This window comes from Myotis daubentonii, chromosome 3 (genome assembly GCF_963259705.1).
Source record: "Myotis daubentonii chromosome 3, mMyoDau2.1, whole genome shotgun sequence".
NCBI lineage: Eukaryota > Metazoa > Chordata > Mammalia > Chiroptera > Vespertilionidae > Myotis > Myotis daubentonii.
This window is the reverse complement of record NC_081842.1, coordinates 182,527,996-182,542,537: the sequence shown is the minus strand read 5'-3', so window position 1 is coordinate 182,542,537 and position 14,542 is coordinate 182,527,996. Positions and strand designations below refer to the sequence as shown.

Below are 14,542 nucleotides of genomic sequence, written 5' to 3'. Positions count from 1 at the left end.
TTATGCTATCATCTCCCATTACTATAGTCACACTGGGCCAGTTAAAATCCAGCAAACACATCATGCAGGCTCATGATCCTGTACCTTAATACATATGTAATAAATTCCACAGTACAGTGTTTTGTTTTTCCCCATTAAGTGGTCAGTTGTCTTTCAAAAAACTTAAAATAAAAAGGTTGCTTTTTCATATTATCCAAATATTTACCATTTCCAATGAACTTAATTTCTTCCTTAGGTATGAATTTCTTTTTTTGAAATGTTATTTATTGATTGGGGGGTGGGGGGGGAGAAGAGAGACAGAGAGAGAGAGATTTATTTTTCCACTTATTTATGCATTCATTGGTTCCTTCTTGTATGTGCCCTGAGGAGAGATCGAAACTGCAACCTTGGCACTCTAACCAACTGAGCTACTTGGCCAGGGCTGGTTTGAATTTCCATCTAGTATTATATCACTTCAACCTATAGAACTTCCTTTAGCATTTCCTGTGATGCAGGTCTACTTGTGTTGAATAAAATGTGTTTATTCTATCTTCATTTTTGAAGGATATTTTAGTTAGATATAGAATTCTGGATAGACAGGCTTGGGGGGGGGGTATTTCTCTTTTTTTCAGTCTCAAAAAATACTGTTCCATTGTCACCTGGATTTCACTGTTTGTGATGCAAAGTCAGCTGTCACTGTTACTATTGTTTCCCTATATTTAATGTATTATTTCCTCTAGCTATTTAACATTTTTTAATTTTATTTTTTTAAAATATATTTTATTGATTTTTTACAGAGAGGAAGGGAGAGGGATAGAGAGTTAGAAACATCAATGGGAGAGAAACATCGATCAGCTGCCTCCTGCACACTTCCTACTGGGGATGTGCCTGCAACCAAGGTACATGCCCTTGACTGGAATCGAACCTGGGACCTTTCAGTCTGCAGGTCAACACTCTATCCACTGAGCCAAGCCAGCTAGGGCAACATTTTTTTTATTTTTTAGCAGATTATTATATGGTCCCTAATTTTTTAAATTGATTTTTAGAGAGAGAGGAAGAGAGAAGGATAGAGAGATAGAAACATTGATGAGAAACATCCTGCATGCCCCCAACTGGGGATCGAGCCCACAACCTGGGCATGTACCCTGACCAGGAAGTGAACAAGTGGTTCATGGGTCGAAGCTCAACCACTGAGCCAAAGTGGCCGGGCTGGTCCCTCTGTTTTTACCCTGCTTGGGGTTTTCTGAGTTTCCTCGATCTATAAGTTGGTATTTTTAAATAAGATTGGGGAAATGTGGCCAAAAAGTATAAACAACCCAAATATCCATCAGCTGATAAATGAATACATAAAATGTGCTATATACATACAATAGAATATTATTTGGAAATAAAAATGAAACACTGATATGAACTGCAACATGGGTAAACCTTGAAAACAGCAACTGAAAAAAGCAAAAGACTGCATATGTGTAATTCCATTTATATGAAATATCTGAATAGGTAAATCTACAGAAACAGAAAGTAGGACTGGTGAGGATAAGGGAAATATGGGGTGACTATAATGGATTGCAAGGTTTCTTTTTGGGGTGATAAAATGTTCTAAAATTGTGCAGATGGTTGCATAACTCCGAGAATATACTGGAAGCCACTGAATTGTACACTTTAAATGGGTGAATTGCATGACATGTGAATAATATGTCAATAAAGCTATTATAAAAAGATGAAGCAGAAGCAGCAGAAGCAGCAGCAGCAGCAGCAGGTGCAGTAACTGGGTTTCCTAACTCACGATTCTGGGTTTTTAATATTATGCTTAATATTTCACAATTTTTAAAAATTACATTTATATGGTTTTAAATATTATTTATTTAAATAAATTAAATGACTTTTAATTGCCCTATGTATTTTTCTTGGGCGCTTTTAATGAACACAACCAATATAACATCAAATAGTATGTGCAGACATGGATTTTAAAATGACATACAACTGAATTCTCATATTTATTGAAGTCATCAAAATTGTTTTAAATAAGGCTTAAAGCTAATGACTGTTCAGTATTTATTTTCTCACATGATTTTTTTTCACAACTCTGAGGTAGTTAGGAAAGGTGGTATTATCCACATTTTTCAGACCAGGAAACTGAGGCTCAAAGAGTAACACATATAGTTCAGTTACCCAGGAATTTTAACTGGAATTCTAGTATTCAAAAAAACCCACTAATTCTCTTTATCTCTTTTTTTTTTACTATCTTTGTTTAAAATTTAAATTCTTTATTGTTGAAAGTATTACATGTCTCCTTTTCCCCCCATTGATCTCTCCCCAGCTGCTCCCGCTCCCTAGCACACGTTCCTGCCCCACTAGTCTTCTTTTTCTCTTAATTCACTTTTTCTAGTGCAGAATTTTTTTCTCCTTTTTCCTTAATATATTAAATGCCACAGAAAAGAAGTAGAGTTAAGAGTATAGAAATATAATCACTTTCTTTAATTCCTATTTCTGGGAAATGGAGAATTGGGAGCACTGTTCAGTTGGGGCAAATTTATAGTACTGTTTTCTCCAAATAATTCTATGGTTACTGTCATTTAGATAAACCAATTTATGAGCAGAGAATAATTTTTTTAAATATTATAGTGTGTTAAGAACTTTATTTTTTTTAATTAATTTATTTTTTATAATATATTTTATTGATTTTTTACAAAGAGGAAGGGAGAGGGATATAGAGTTAGAAACATCGATGAGAGAGAAACATCAATCAGCTGCCTCCTGCACTCTCCCTACTGGGTATGTGCCTGCAACCAAGGTACATACCCTTAACCGGAATAGGAATCGAACCTGGGACCCTTGAGTCCGCAGGCCAACGCTCTATCCACTGAGCCAAACCGGTTAGGGCAAGAATAATTTTTAATATCTGCTAATAAAGTCTAATTGTATTTGTTGGACATGGATACAGATTAAAAGTCTCCAATGTACTCTGTTCAGTTACTGGGTCAGTAACTACTTTTATGTAGTTTTTTTGTACTAAGGGTTTTGTCTAATAAAAAGAATATGATATCAGTAGTCATTCATTAATATGGACTGATATGATGGAAAGATCTCTATTTCTGGCAAACAACTTAAGGCAGATCTGTATACATCTATGTATTCTTACAGCACTTCCCACATTAATTTCTCTACTCCAAGGCAGAGTGGGATAAATTATTATGACCTGAATTTTAGGAAGTAAAAAACTAAGAAGGATTAAGAGGCACAGGCAAAAAGCAGATATCAAATTTTTAATGCACACCTTAAGTTTGAGTTATAGTATAGTACAAAGAACCCCAAACTAGGAGTTAGAAGACATGAGTGTTAATCTTGATTCTTGGTTATCTGTGTGATGTTGAGCAAGTCATTTTATCTCTGATCATTCTTTTCATCATCTTTACAATGAGGTTGAAAATAATTTTTTTTTTGCTTCTTATTTCCCAAGTTTACAGTGTGTGTCAAATAACATGGAGTCTATGAAACAATAAAGTCCCATGCAAATGAAAAGTAACATATGCACATATGTGTATGTATGTACATGTATATATGTATGCTTAAATACTCAGCTACTCTCCGATATTAGTTAAGTTTGACTAATAATTGATGGTCTAATTCAGTAAGCTACTCAACAAATATTGTAAGACACTATGGAGTTAAAGATGAACAAGTCATAGTCTCTGACTTTTTAGAATTCACAATTAAGAAACAAAATTAAACAAATAATTACAAAGGAATAAATAAGGTAATAGGGTAACTACCAAATTCTACTGGAGTCCAACAAAAAAGGTAAATTCATCCTCCTTGAGGGAAAGGGAGAAATGTCAGAAAGAAGGTAACAACTAGGCTTAAAAAAAGAGGATGAGTTGCTTATATTTACTCAGATACATGGGCTTCATAACAGAACCCAAAGAACCACAAGATCTGTATTACAATTGGCTCTGCCTTCAATAGTTCAAAACAGTACTTGGCCTCTTTAGGCCTGTTTTACCATGAGTCTAAAATGAAAATTTAGATAAGATGAACTCATTAAGTCCTTCTAGCTCTAAAATTACATTATTCTATTAGTGAAACTCTGGTCATTGTACAAATACCAAGAAAGAGAACTCAAGAGGGTGATAAAATAGCCAGAGTTCTTCCATTATCTACTTTTTCTTGGAATTTAAAAGTCTGAGAATGATATTCATCTTTACCTAGAATAAGCTCTAGCATGGTGACAAGTGAAAATTGGAATAATATTAAGAGGCCAAGAGCCAAACAATGCAGGTAGATAGCAGATAGTGAGTGAAGCATTCAGTTTAGCAAAGATGTTGCTTTGACTAATATGGAAATAGGTAGTGCATAGAAAGTTACAATGTTTATATTCCTATTTACTAAGAAAAACTTGAAATAAAACCATAACCAGAATGTACACTTCCATAAAATGAGGTGGTGGCTGTTGTTTGAGGTTTTGCCTTATTAAACTACTTCGTTTTTAAAAATATATATTTTATTGATTTTTACAGAGAGGAAGGGAGAGGGATAGAGAGTTAGAAACATCGATCAGCTGCCTCCTGCACACTCCCTACTGGGTATGTGCCTGCAACCAAGGTACATGCCCTTGACCGGAATCGAACCTGGGACCCTTGAGTCCGCAGGCCGACGCTCTATCCACTGAGCCAAACCAGTTAGAGGTAAACTACTTCTTAAAAAACTATTTGTAAAGGTCAGTTTATTTGAAAAGGATCAAAACCTAAACATATACAACTGAATTAACTTCAAAAATGGGACCAAAGGTGGAAATTGTCAGATTATCTACTGCACCAAACGTTTATTAAACTATGTTTAACAGTGTTAGTTATTATAAAACACATAGTCCCAGTACTCAAGGGGTTCACTGACCTAATATCAAGACTTTAAGGAAGAAAGAATAGTAACTCTTACCCATCAATTATATTTTCAGGGGGGTGTTTTTCATCACTCGATGTAGCTAAAATCACTTCAGTCCCTTCAGAGCTCAAACAGAGATCAACTTTTCTCATCTTAAACTGTTTAACCTGCAAATAAAACAATAACACAGGAATAACAAAAGCTTCTTCTTGATTCTCTGCACTTTATCTAAGAAAAGGAAGAGAGAAAGCCTGTTGCCTAGCACACAGCTTAACAACCAAGCTATTCAACAAGTGGGAAGGACGCTAACATGTTTATTTATATAAGTAAACTTCAGACCTCTCCCAGGAATAATCTGTAAAATATGAGTATTTCCACAACACTACCCCCACAAAACAAGTCCCTGACTACACTGACATAATTTTTCTGCTTCTAAAATTAAAAGCCCTCAATAATTCTAGAGAAATAGTTAAAAAGCTAAGGTGACATAAGTGAATTGGTTAATTTCTTTAAGATTACTTAAATTATTATAATTCTGAAATTATTTTTAAAAACCTGGAGCATAAAAACAGATTCTTTGTGACTATTTATCAATACATTTATCAACTGAAATAGCAAGCAATATTATTTATATCTTAAACATCATCTTTTTTTTGAGTAGAAATGTAAGAGAGAAGACATCCTTTTACTTATTTTCAAATTCTAAATCACTCACTTGGGTCATGGACTTACAGACATTTATGTTGTATGCTAACATTTTAAGTTTAATAGAAACATCCTGAAAAGATAGTATTGAGCTCTACTATGAACCCTGGTGGGTAAAACAGATAAGGAAGACAGAGACGATTCTGCTAGATCTCACTCACCCTCCTCCTTGATCTGGTGATGATAGGGCAAAAACTAATATATAGGTGCAAAGTGGCAGGGAAAGCTGTATCTACAAAGAATTAAAAGAGTGTTTACAAAACTGAGGAAGACTTCCAATACCCTTCACACACTGATCCCAGTTTTTTTATTTTTATTTTTAAAAAAATATATTTTATTGATTTTTTACAGAGAGGAAGGGAGAGGGATAGAGAGCCAGAAACATCAATGAGAGAGAAACATCAATCAGCTGCCTCCTGCACGCCCCCCATTGGGGATGTGCCTGCAACCAAGGTACATGCCCTTGACCGAAATCGAACCCGGGACCCTTGAGTCCGCAGGCCGATGCTCTATCCACTGAGTCAAACCGGTTCTGGCTGATCCCAGTTTTTTTTTTTTAAAAAGGGGACAATTACAAACAAACAAATAACAAAGTACAGAGAATCCTATCTAATAAAAGAGAAACATGGTAATTAGTGTACGACCGCTACCCTTCCCATTGGCTAATCAGGGCAATATGCAAATTAACTGCCAGCCAGGATGGCGGCCAGCAGCCAGGCAGCTTGAAACTAACATGAGGCTTGCTTGCTTCAGTGACGGAGGACTCCAATGTTCCCCGCCTGCCGCTGCTGGCCTCTGAGCTGCAACTCTAAGCAACTATGTAACAACTATAGAAGCTAAACAAAACCCCAGAAACCGGCTTTAGTCCACCAGGCTTCAGCCAGCAGGATCGCAACATTGTAAGCAAAGGCCAGAAACCTACTTTCAGCAGCGGAGGCCTAAGAGCTGGAGCCAAGCCTCAAAGCTAAAGCTGGCCCAGAATAAAAAAAAGAAAAAAAGGAGCGGTTGGGAGCTTCAGTTACCCCCAGCCTGAAAACAGCCCTCAGCCCCTCACCCAGACTGGCCAGGCACCCCAGTGGGGACCCCCACACTGAAGGGTGTGTGACCAGCTGCAAACAGCCATCACCCCCTCACCCAGGCTGGCCAGGCACCCCAGTGGGGACCCCCACCCTGAAGGATGTGTGACCAGCTGCAAACAGCCATCATCCCCTCACCCAGGCTGGCCAGGCACCCCAGTGGGGACCCCCACCCTAATCCAGGACACCCTTCAGGGCAAACCAGCCGGCACCCACCCGTGCACCAGGCCTCTACCCTATATAGTAAAAGGATAATATGCCTCCCAGCACCAGGATCAGCGTAGCCGCGAGGCCTCCCGGCACTGGGATCAGCATGACAGGGGGCAGCGCCCAACCCCCCTGATCGCCCTGCGGCTGTGTGTGTGACAGGGGGCGGGGCCACAACCTCCCTATCCACCCTGCTCTGTTTGTGACAGGGGAAGGCGCCCCACCCCCCTGATCAGCCCTGCTCTGTGCCTGATAGGGGGGAGTTCCCCAACCCCCTGATCGCCCTGCGGCTCTGTGTGTGACAGGGTGAGGTGCACCAACCCCCTGATCGGCCCTGCTCTGTGTGTGACAGGGTGCAGTGCCCCAACCCCCGCCCCCCCCACGGACCCTGCTCTGTGAGTGATGGGGGCAGCGCCCCAACCCCCTGATTTGCCCTGCTGTGCGTGATAGGGGGTGGCGCCGCAACCTCCCCATCGACCCTGCCTTGAGTGTGACAGGGGACAGTGCCCCAAACCCCCAATCAGCCCTGCCCTGAGCATGACTGAGGGTGGCATCACAACCTCCCAATCGCCCTGCTCTGTGCATGACAGGGGGCGGCGCCCCAATCGGCCCTGCTCTGAGCCCGACCAGGGGCTGCACCTAGGGATTGGGCCTGCCCTCTGCCACCCGGGAGCAGGCCTAAGCCAGCAGGGCGTTATCTCCCGAGGGGTCCCAGACTGCGAGAGGGCACAGGCCGGGCTGAGGGAGCCCCCCTCCCCTCCCGAGTGCACAAATTTTTGTGCACAGGGCCTCTAGTGTTATATATATTAAACAACTATGCATTATTGCCCTGAGGTAATAAATGTTAACATTTTTGCTATATCTACTTAAAAAAATTCTTTTTGAGAAATATGTAGTCCCTCACTGGCCCCATTCCCTTCATGGCCCAGAAGTAACAGCTATTCTAAAACTGATGAATATCCCTCCTAACTATATATATTTTTTTAAAGCAAAACAAAGTCTTTAATCCCAGTTCCTCCTAACTATATTTTATACTATTATTATACATATGTCTCCATAAACAATATGTACTATTCTTTGAAAACTTGGATGGTTCCTTTTGCTACCTTTTTTTTCAAATCCTCACCTGAGGAGTGAATATGTTTTTCCCATTGATTCCTAGAGAGAGTGGAAAGGAGGGGAAAGAGAAAAACATTGATGTGAGAGAGACACATCAATAGCCTGCCTCTCCCAAGCGCCCGGACCAGCATTGGGGATCCTGCCTTCAACCAAGGTACAGTGGGGCCTTGACTTACGAGTGTCCCGACTAACGAGTTTTTCGAGATACCAGCCGTCTCTCACCGATTTTTTGCTTTGAGTTGCGAGCTAAAATTCAGGTTACGAGCCAGCTTCAGATGCCCCACCGCTAGTTGGTGCAGCGAACGTCACAGTGAACGCCACAACATCAGCCCAGCATCACGTGTCTCACTCGTTCACTTTTTGATTTGACATACGAGTAATTTGAGTTACGAGCTCCGTCACGGAACGAATTAAACTCATAAGTCAAGGCCCCACTGTACTTGCATGCCCTTGACCGGAATCAAACCCACCACCCTTCAGTCTGCGGGTGACACTGTAACCACTGAGAAAATTTGGCCAGGACAGAAAGACTCTCTTTATAGAAATAAAATTGCAGAAACTTAGAATCAGCATATTTTTAAGTCAATAATTGATCAATTTGATCTCTAAATTATAACAATTTTCATTGTCATTAGCATTGTATGAGAGTTTCTGCTTTGTCAAAGTCTAACCATAATCTATGTGGTATTGTTAGACTTTTGGCTATAGCCAATCTCATTGGTGTGAAATGGTATCTCAATAAGATTTCAATTTGTATTTCCATGATTATTAGTGAAGCTGAATACCATTATCATATGTTTATGGGCCATTCATGCCTCTTCTGTTATTTGCTTTTTCTTATCCTTGGCTCATTTTTCTATTGGATTGCTCAAAAAAAAGTTTTTGTCCATTTCTTTTTTATTTGTAGGTATTTTTAAAATAAAATATTCAGGATAGAAATCCATTATTATATGTTGTAAATATCTTCTACTCTGTGGTTTGATTTTTTTTTTTTTTGTAACTTTGGTTTTTTGTGTAGGAGTCTCCCCACCTCTCACACACACTTTCTTGTTTTGCTATTGAACTATAACATACATATAGTTATAGATACAAATCATAAGTATGTAGCACAACAAATTTTCACAAGGTAAACACACCCCAGTAACCACTACTCAGGTAACTGCCACCCAGGTAAAGAACTAGAACATTATCAGCATTTAAGAAGCCCTCTCATACCCTCTTTCAAGCACTCCTCCTCCTTCCTTTCTAAAGGTAAAGCATGGTCCTTATTTCTAACACCATAGATTAATTTTGCCTGAACTTTATATTCATGGCATCATACAGATTGTACTCCTTTGTATCTGGCTTCTTTCACTCATTATAAGGTTTTTAAGATTTATGCATGTGGTTGTGTGTAACTGAGTTGAAGTGTAACTCAGTAAAGTGCATCTTAACCCCCACCCTGTTTAACTCCTAATAGAATTTTTTTTTAAATCAGCCCAGAAATAGAGCTTCAGAGGAAGTTGGTATGAACTGAAAAGCAAAAAATTTCTGTGATTTCAGGTACTTACATCCCAAAACCCTGATGAAGGAGGGACCTAATCTCACTCCCAAATATCTAAAATCAGAGGTAAACTGAAGTATTTAATTTTTAAAAAAATAGATTTTTATTGATTTCAGGGAGGGAGAGGGAGAGAGAGAAACATCAATGATAGCAGAGAATCAATGATCAGCTGCCTCCTGCATGCCGCCTGACTGGGGATCAAGCCCATAACCCTGGCATGTGCCCCTGACCAGAATCGAACCCAGGACCCTTAGTCTGCAGGCTGACACTCTATCTACTGACCCAAACCAACCATGGCTAAACTGAACTATTTAAATAAAACTACAGCTGAAACCAATCCTAGCACAATCCCTAGAGGGACTGAAGTGATTTGCTCCTTATCCTAGCTCCCAGACAAAGAAAATAGTGTATTCTCTCGGGGAAGGGGACAAACCTTGCATAAAGAGATTAACCAAAGAATTTATATGCATATATGCATAACCCATGGACACAGACAATATACAGTGAAGGCCTGGGGAGGGGGCAAAATCAAGGTGGAGTGGCTCAATGGGGGGGAAAAAGGGGACATCTATAATACTTTCAGCAATAAAATTTTTTAAAAATTATATGCTGTGTCTATTCATTTAAACACAATGTCCAATATACAAAGTCATTTGAAGCAGATTTATAGATGACCCAGGTGCTGGAATCAGCAGACATAGATAAAGATGACTGCTATATATCTGTTAGAGAATTTAGTGAAAATATGGACAAATGGGTGAACAGAAAGGGAATTTTAGCAGAGAAACTGAAACAGGAATTCTAGAACTGAAAAGTACAATACTTGAAGTAAAAATTTTATTAGATGGCTCAACATCAGATTGGACCCAGTATAAAAAAGAGTCAGTGAACTTAAAGATGGGTCCATTGAAATGATCCAAAATGAAACACAGATATACAGTACATGAAAATAACAGAATAGAAAAGTATCAGAAACCTGAGAAACACTATCAAACTATCCTGAAATACATGTAATTGGAGTCCCAGAAGGAAAGGAGATAGAGAACAGTGTAGATGAAGAGATATGGCAGAAATTTTCCCAAAATCTGTGAAAGACATAAGCCCACAGATCAAGAAATTCATAAACCCTACATTGGATAAATACAAAGAAGATTCTACTTAGACATGTCTTAGTCAATTGCTGAAGATTAAAGAGGGGCGGGGGGGAACAGAGAAAGCAAAAAACACATTACATTTAGGTGAATCCCAGGAATCAAAACTGACTTCTTATACCTGGCTGGTGTGATTCAGTGGGTGAGTGTTGACCTGTGAACCAAGAGGTCACGGTTTGATTCCGGGTCAGGACATATACCCAGGTTGCAGGCTTGATCCCCAGTGTGGGGCATACAGGAGGCAGCCAATTAATGCTTTTTCTCATCATTGATGTTTCTATCTCTTTCTACCTCCCCCATTCTCTCTGAAATCAGTAAATATATATAATTTTTAAAAGATAGGGGTGATTTGATCCTATAAGCCTGATAGAATGTTTGTATGTAGATTTTTTTTGACTATTTCAAGTTCAATAGTTCAAGTTTTCTGCACCTTCTTTTTAAAATTAACTTGAGAAAGGGAGAAACACTGATGTTATTCCACCCATTCATGCATTCATTGGTTGAATTTTGTATGTACCCTGACAAGGGATTGAACTTGTGTATTTGGATGATGCTCTAACCAACTGAGCTACCTGGCCTGGGCAAGTTTTCTACACCTTCTTGAAACAATTTTGGAATTTATATTTTATAGAAAATTATCCATTTCTTCTTATTTTTTATGTTTATTGGCATAAAATTCATTTTTTAATTGTGATTTTTAAATCTAGTATGACAATATTAAAACTGTGGTAAGACTGGTCAAGAAGAAGGCATATATTCTAATATTTTTTATTCGTGCATTTTTCTTGCTTTTATTACTACTGGTACCAGAGGACTGGTATTAGATAAATATTAACCCTTAGTTTGAGAAGATTGTGAATTCCTAAAAATAATAGATTGATGAACTTGGATGTTAATTCTCAAAAAAATTATTAAATTTCATTATTAAAATTATGGCTTTGAAAAGGTAAATAAGAATGTAGTAAAATAGGAAGCAGAAGTAACTTTAGGTCACAAAAGTTACACCATACCTATACATTTGTTTAATGGAGTCACTACCAATTAGGAATATTTTCTGAACACTTCAACAAAACTTCAGGTAAAGCTTCTCAAGATATCCTATGGAACAGATGGAGAAATGTGGGTTGGCTGACAGGTGGTACTTTAGGTAGATATTTATGACTCTGAATGGCTATACTAAAAGAATGATAATTAACAGAACAAAATAATACTTCTGTGGAAGACCTCTATCCTTATCCCCATTCAATATTTTTATTAATTAAGGATGAAAAAAGTATGCTTATCAATTTGCAGATGACACAAATTGGCTAATATGCCAGATGACAGAATCAGCACACAAAAAGATCTGAGCAAGCTAGAAAGATGGGTAGCAATCAATAAGATATAAGGATAAAAGTAAAAGCCTATCTACTCAGACTTAAAAAATCAATCACAGAAGGATTAGTCTAGATTGGGGTTGGCAAATGACTGCTTGTGAGCCCAATTCCAGTCTGCCACCTGTTTTTGTATGGCCTAAGAACGCTTTTCTATAATATACTAGAGGCCCAGTGCACAAAATTTGTACACAACTAGGGTTCCTAGCAGCTACTGGCTGGGGCACCTCCCTTCCCTGGCCGCCTGCTATTGCCAGCCTGGAAGGCCTCCCTTCCCGGCCCTGCTTCCTGGTCAAACTCCTGGTTGAGGAGACAATTTGCATATTAGGCTTTTTTTATATATATATATATAGGATAGGTTTGGTTCATTACAAAGTCACTCTAAGGCAAGAGTGTACTATATCTGCTCCCAAAGGTAAAAGAGTTGCACTCCATCAAATTTTCAGGCACTGTGCTAGTAACGCAAAGATGACTATACCTAAGACAAAGATAGTGACTAAAACTTGGTTCTTGCCTTCAAGCTCAGAGTCAAGGAAGATGGACAAGCATGCATATATTATATGCTTATAGTGTGATCTACATCCAGAATGCTGTGTTCAGTTCTGGGTAGTACATTTTAAAATATGTATTCATTGATTTTAGAGAGGGGTAGATATAAACATCGATGTGAGAGAAACATCATCCATCGGCTGCTTCCTGCATGCTCCCCACCGGGGATCAACCCCAAAACCTGGGCACGTGCCCTGACCAGGAATTGAACCGTGACCTCTTGGTTCCTAGGTCGATGCTCAACCATTGAGCAATACCTGCCGAGCTAGGCAGTACATTTTAAGTAGGACATTATCAGGCTTGATATTGTTCAGAGGAGAGCAAAAAGTTCTGACAATCTGTAAAGTATGCTACATAGATAAAGCTAAAAGAACAGGGGCTGAAACATTTCAAGAAATGAGAGAAATATGACTATAATTTTTAATATCACACGTGTTCACAAATGGAAAAAGGATTAGATTTTTTCTTTTACAACTAGACTGAACAAATGTGAATTTTAAGCAGGAAGACATCATAGATATAAGAACTTTCTGGAAAAAAGTAAAGATTCAAAATCTTTTCCAGCTCTGAAAGTGTCCAAGAAGACGAGGTACTAATCTATGAAGGAAACTAAAGAAAGAATTTCTGCATTTGGTGATTCTTTCAGATTCAGTCAAATTCTAGGAAAGGTATTGCGAACAGATAATGAAGGATCTTAAAAGTCAGGTTAAAGGCAATGGGTTTAAATAAATAAAGACAATGGGTTTTATCCTATAGCCCCATTTTCCTCAGCGACATTTAACAATGTCTAGAGACATGTGGGCTGTCACAACTTGGGGTGGGGTGTGATGCTATTGGCACACAGTGGGCATTTTGTCTTGTCCTGCCCTCGAAATCCAGAGCTGCGGAACTACCCACGCACCTCCCGTTCAACTGCCCTTTCAGATCCTTCCTCCCAGAAACCCCTCCAAGTTAGGCCTCGTCCACTTTCTCCGTAACCAGCCCCCTTCTCCCTAACCACACCCTTCCCTGGCATCCCCTGGCATCCCCTGGCACTCCCGTGTAAAGGAGAACACAGCTACTCCGCCCCGGTGCCATCTGCGCTGGGGACCCCTCCGAGGCAAAGCTGCCCCGACTCCGCCCCTCACCTCCAGCCCAACACACGCTCCTCCTAAGTCCAGGCCGTTTCGAGACCTCCGAGAGCCCTAAACACCCATACACGCCCCAAGTTATATAAAATACATTAATGAACCCACGTCCTACATTAAATCTGGTAGATGTAGTAACTGCAATCGTTTTTTCCCTTTTGGGGGGGGTCAAAACATTATTTCAAAACTCAAAAAAGTTCATGGGTGGCAGTCATGTGTCTCTAGGGCTAAAGACCTTCGTCAGGCTTTTCCCACCGCAGCCCCCGCGCCGGCGGCCCCAAGCGCCCTCCCGCCGCCCGCCTCCGCGCCGCGCGTCCCCTCACCATCCCCCCGCCCTCGCCCTCCGCCCCCTCACGCTTCCCTCTCCACCCCCTTCGCCCTCCGTGGCCTACTCCAGCCCCGTTCCCACCTCCCCCAGGTGCCTGCCGAGCCCGCCGCGCCCACCCGCTCGCCTGGACCTCGGGCCGACCAGCTTGCCTAGGCCTCGGGGTAGCTCCGCGAGCGTAGACTGCAGGGCTAGCGGAGCTCCCCGCGGCCCAGCCCCCAGCCCCGCCCGCTCCTCGCCCCCGCCCGCTCTTCCCGCCTCCGCGGAGTTCGCGGGTACGCGCACTTCTTCACCCGTACTCTTCGCCCCGCCCCCGTGTCCCCGCCCAGCCCGCGTGTCCCCGCCCCGCCCCGCCCCCGGCCTTCTCTCCGCTCCGCACCGGCCTGGGCCCCCACGGGATTCCCGGGCTCGCGCACAATTCTCTCACTCCGCCCCGCCCTCAGGCCCCACCCAGACCACGCCCCCACGCTCGTTTCCACTTCGCCCGCTGAGCTGCGCTGGACCGCC

At 40.8% G+C, this 14,542-nt stretch overlaps 1 protein-coding gene across 8 annotated transcripts in view; it reads right to left on the bottom strand.

Moving 5' to 3' along the window:
* Positions 1-14,247, bottom strand: part of IFT25 (intraflagellar transport 25) — a 52,700-nt gene extending 38,453 nt beyond the window's left edge. The window contains exons 1-4 of one of the 8 annotated variants that reach the window (XM_059689497.1): positions 14,155-14,247; positions 7,920-8,006; positions 5,727-5,797; positions 4,915-5,027 (exon numbers count right to left, since the gene is read on the bottom strand). In XM_059689497.1, coding sequence (XP_059545480.1) covers positions 4,915-5,012 — 98 coding nt within the window. In that variant the 5' untranslated portion in view covers positions 5,013-5,027; positions 5,727-5,797; positions 7,920-8,006; positions 14,155-14,247. Of the gene's footprint in view, positions 1-4,914; positions 5,028-5,726; positions 5,798-7,919; positions 8,007-11,671; positions 11,998-14,119 lie in introns of those variants that run through there. The other 7 variants (XM_059689501.1, XM_059689498.1, XM_059689496.1 and 4 more) reach the window with 7 other exon arrangements.
* Between the last annotated feature and the right edge of the window lie 295 nt (positions 14,248-14,542).